This window comes from Tachysurus vachellii, chromosome 1 (assembly GCF_030014155.1).
Source record: "Tachysurus vachellii isolate PV-2020 chromosome 1, HZAU_Pvac_v1, whole genome shotgun sequence".
In the NCBI taxonomy this organism is placed as follows: domain Eukaryota; kingdom Metazoa; phylum Chordata; class Actinopteri; order Siluriformes; family Bagridae; genus Tachysurus; species Tachysurus vachellii.
In genome coordinates this window covers 23,394,612-23,399,335 of record NC_083460.1, presented here as the reverse complement: position 1 = coordinate 23,399,335, position 4,724 = coordinate 23,394,612, and the positions used below count along the sequence as shown (strand labels likewise).

The window sequence follows — 4,724 nt, the reverse complement described above, 5'->3', positions numbered from 1 at the left end:
ACTTATTTTGAATTGGGGTGTTTAAAGAAGCTGAAACCAACAGACTAATAAATCTATATATGGGATTAAATATAAAATCTAATAAAAACTAATTTATAGTAATAAAAATGTCACGTTTCTATTATGAACTGATTGTGTCATGACATAATTGACTTTAGGGCTTGTCTCTGTACCCACCCTTTTTTAAACCTGATTTTTGGTAACACAGTCAGGCAGGTACAACACAAATGGCGCAATTGCTGATAAGAGATAAGGTATAAGCAGTAATACATAAGATCCTAGTCTACGTGCAGGACTTTGATCCAGCAGTGGGTTTGATAATGTCAGTTGTAAAAAACAGGGTGCTGTTACTGAAGAGAATCCATCAGGTCCATGTAAGTAATGTGATGTGATTACTGCTTCATACTGTATATAAACAGTTAAATGTGATACATAGTCTAGCATACACAGTGCAACATGTAGTGAAATCTGCATGATGAAATGTCGTGTATTCCAGCTCCAACTGTTATAAAAGTAGGAAAACTGCCAGGCGTAAAACCAAAAAAAATCCACACCCTCAAAACTTTTATTACATTTAGTATGGTGCAAACCTGTTGGTTCTCACATTGTACTATCTCTCCCGTAATCCCAACTATCGAGGACATGGACACACACACACGCACACACACACACACACACACACACACACATTCCAAAGTTGTTTCCTCACTTGGGTGGTTGGTGGTTTCCCCTCCCTCTCTTTTGTGCACACACATACAAACTCTCTCTCTTTGTCTCTCTCTCTCTCTCTCTCTCTCTCTCTCACACACAGACACACACACTGCAGGACCCGCCCCAGGGCTCAGGCTATATGAAAGGACAGAGCTGGATACAGTGGATCACTCCAGGAGAATTGCATTCAGGGTAGCATCATCCTCTCTGCCATTCCTTCTTCAGTTTGTCTCTGAATCCATCCATTAGTCAGCATGAGCTACTACCAGCGTTCTACCTATTCCAGCGGCCCTGCAGGCTACAGTGGAGGCTCTGTGATCAGCCAGCGTCGTGTGGGCTCACTATCCTCCGCACCTAAAGCCTTCAGTGTCTATGGAAGTGGCTCAGGCGGCACCCGAATCTCCTCAGGAGTCGCAAGGACTGTGTCTTCTGGCTATGGTGGTGGACTGGGCATGGGAAGAGATGGTGGCTTCAGCCTGTCTTCTGCCCTGGACAGCAATGACAGCATGCAAATGAATGAGAAGGCCACCATGCAGAACCTGAACGATCGTCTGGCCTCCTACCTGGACAAGGTCCGCTCTCTGGAAGCTGCCAATGCAAAACTGGAGGTGAAGATCCGTGAGTACTATGAGAAGAAAGGACCAATTGCTGACAGAGATTACAGTGCCTACTGGGCCACCATCAATGACCTGAAGGATAAGGTAATGTTGGATGTTTGTGTGCTAAATTAGAACTTGTAGCTTGTAGAATTACAGATGTATACTTAAATATGAAAATATTTAATATATTTATATATGAAATATTTGAAAGGTTTGCTTTATAAAATCTGCTCTATCAATAATGTCTAATAATAATTGTTGCCCTTTTAGATCAAGAATGCCACCATCGGCAATGCCAACATACTCCTGCAGATTGACAACTCCAAACTGGCTGCAGATGACTTCAAAACTAAGTAGGTGTACCTAAGTTATGAAACACATATACGTTGTACCATGAGCCTTTAACAATAGATGATGGTAGAGTGACTTTATTTTAATATATAAAACTATGATTAGAAATGCAAACATGGTATTGACGCTCTTTCTGTACTTATTAGATTCGAGCACGAATTGTTAATGAGACAGTCCGTGGAGGCTGACATTGGCAACTTGAGACGCCTGCTGGACCAGACCACCCTGACCAAGGCTGACCTGGAGATGCAGATTGAAGGTCTGCAGGATGAGTTGGCCTACCTGAAAAAGAACCACCAGGAGGTTAGTCATTTTATCACCACTGTGACTTTTTCACCAAACTAGGTCTCATTAATTTAATTGGACTGTAAAATTATGGAAAGTGTGAAACCAGCAAGATGTAATTTTTTGTGCATTTAAATTATTCACCTCTCAGTGATTCTTCTTGGAATGGATGCTTTTGTACATTAGGCCAAATGCAGTATTGTGCCAAAAATCTCTCTGCTGCAGAGATACTATTTTTAAAATCTCCATGTATGGTTGCAGGTCCGTTCAACTTTCTCTCAGGACATTTACAAAAGGAAACACTAGAATTAACCCTTTATCTTCACCTTTGTAATGCATGTGCATCTAGGAACTGGCTGCTATGAGATCTCAGCTTACTGGAAACGTGAACGTGGAGGTAGACGCTCCTCCGCATCAGGACCTGAACAAGGTTTTAACGGAGATCCGTGCTCAGTACGAGAACATCACAGACAAACACCGCAGAGAACAAGAGGCTTGGTTCAATCAGCAGGTGAGTGGGTACCTCATTATTAATCAGCATATAATCGTTATTGTTTGTGTCACTGGTTGTTAGCTAATATTATCTATCTTATATATGTGTTTACTTTCTTTTTAAGTCTGAAGCACTAAACAAGGAGGTTGCCATGAGCACAGAGACCATTCAGACCTCCAAGACGGAGCTCACAGACTTGAGGCGAACCCTGCAAGGCTTGGAAATTGAACTACAATCACAACTAAGCATGGTGAGAAAAGATAAAAGAGTGGACATTATTGAAGGAGGCAGAAATAGGGAAAGCTCAGAGCTCAACTGAGAATAATAAGTTACATAAGAGGTGACTTGAGAATAATATGTAGAGGAGGGACTGTAGAATCAGATGGGAGGAGGCTGACTAGAACCAGGCATATTGGTGGGGAACGGTGCCAAGCGTAACTTGTGTCCATATCCCAGAGAAACACAGTGATCCAGGGAGTAAAGAATGTGGAGACATTTTGAGGTAAATGCAGCCAGAAGTGCTAAAGGTTTCTGGTGCTTGGGTGTGGACTTGCAGCACCTTGGTGTAACTGTCTCCATAGAGAATCCTGTCAAATATTTCAAAACAGGACCTTGGAAATAGTCTGTCATGTGTGTGTTGCTTTTGACTTCTGAAAGTGAAAGGTTATTTTAAAACCTTGCTTAAAATATGAGCAATCCTTTCGGATCATAAAAATGAACATTTTTACTGTGCATGAACATTCATGCAGGTTTTCTGCACACTGTTAGATTTTACTCTCAGTTACATTTATTTTATCATCTATCTGTTATACAGAAAGCGGCCCTGGAGAACACGCTAGGCGAGACAGAAGCTCGCTACAGTGCCATGCTAGCAGGCTTCCAGAACCAGATTAACATGCTAGAGTCGGAGTTGTCACAGGTGCGAGCCAGCGTTGAGCAGCAGGGCCGTGAGTACGACATGTTGCTAGATATCAAGAGTCGTCTAGAGCAGGAGATCGCCACATACAGAAGCCTCCTGGAGAAAGAAGAGTCCAGGTAGAGTCACATGTTATCACACATTATCAGGCATTAAAAAAAATGACCAGGTTATTATAACATAAAGTGTATCTGATCCTCTAGCCATGTGTTATGAAGCTAACTAAAACATCTTTTTTTTTATATATCCTCAGAACTCCTGGCACAGGTAATGATCACTTGGTTTTATCGTAGACGTTAGTTAAATTCTTAGTTATTCAAATAATCAGAATGAATTCTAAACAAAACGTGGATTGTCTTTCAGGTGGATCCACCATGGTCACTACCACCACCACTGTGCGCAGCTAAACAGAGTACTGGTTTCTGAGAAACACACACACTAAAGCATTGTTTCAGTGGGTCAGTGATTACGATAGACAATTGTCAATCATGGTCATAAAACCCAGGAAACAGCTGTTTTGAATTTGATCAAGATTAAATCCAACTACTTGTTGTGTGTGAGGAAAAAGCGGTCTCTGAAAATAAAGCTGCTGGCAAACGTATAACTGTTCTGGTCTCTCTCTTATACACTGCAAGAATGAACAAACACTCATTTGAATCATTACTTGTTTTAATCATGGTATATAGACCTAAACACATACACACATAATAAATATAAAATAATAAAGCACATCAACATGTGGTCTGAAAGCTATGGCCAATAATGAATGAATGAATGAATGAATGAATGAATGAATGAATGAATAAATTAATAAATAGATAGATAGATAGATAAATAAATAAATATATCACTGAGTTTTATGAATTCAATTCAAATCAATTTATTTGTATAGCGCTTCTAACTGTTCACGTTGTCTCAAAGCAACTTTGGAGAAATATAAAAATAGAAGAAAAAAATCAGGAATAATAAAAATAAGAATAAAAATAAATAAATTAATACATACATTTAAAGTTTAAAATTAATGTAAAAATTTTAAATACTATTTATCTCTAACATCTTTCCCTAATGAGCATGCCGGAAGCGACGATGTCAAGGAAAATCTCCTTGAGATGACATGAGGAAGAAACCTTAATAGGAACCAGACTCAGATGGGAACTTCATCCTCATTTGGGTTTAATGAAACCCTCTGAAAGAAGAACTGAAACTCGGTTCTGGGTTTCGATGCCCCAGACACCAGATGAAAATAAAAGTAGGGTAAATGTTAAGTTTGTGTGTTAATTAAAAATTCTGCTCACATGTCCCAAGTTGGTGTATGATTCAGTCTGGTCCACTTTACCACCATTACAACACATTTGATTTGGCAGACAAG

At 39.8% G+C, this 4,724-nt stretch overlaps 1 protein-coding gene across 1 annotated transcript; it reads left to right on the top strand.

The window, feature by feature from the left end:
- The first annotated feature begins 838 nt into the window (after positions 1-838).
- On the top strand, positions 839-3,959 carry LOC132851333 (keratin, type I cytoskeletal 19-like). Its single transcript, XM_060878159.1, has 8 exons — positions 839-1,412; positions 1,581-1,663; positions 1,808-1,964; positions 2,296-2,457; positions 2,564-2,689; positions 3,254-3,474; positions 3,609-3,622; positions 3,719-3,959. The coding sequence occupies exons 1-8, from the start codon at positions 966-968 to the stop codon at positions 3,760-3,762; spliced, it is 1,254 nt and encodes a 417-aa protein (XP_060734142.1). The 5' UTR covers positions 839-965; the 3' UTR covers positions 3,763-3,959.
- The last annotated feature ends 765 nt before the right edge of the window (positions 3,960-4,724 follow it).

Bases quoted from the DNA above. Each gene is read 5' to 3' on its own strand.
- LOC132851333 (XM_060878159.1), top strand. From the start codon at position 966: ATGAGCTACTACCAGCGTTCTACCTATTCCAGCGGCCCTGCAGGCTAC. The intron at 1,413-1,580 runs GTAATGTTGGAT...TTGCCCTTTTAG, and splicing joins TCAATGACCTGAAGGATAAG to ATCAAGAATGCCACCATCGG. The intron at 2,690-3,253 runs GTGAGAAAAGAT...TCTGTTATACAG, and splicing joins TACAATCACAACTAAGCATG to AAAGCGGCCCTGGAGAACAC.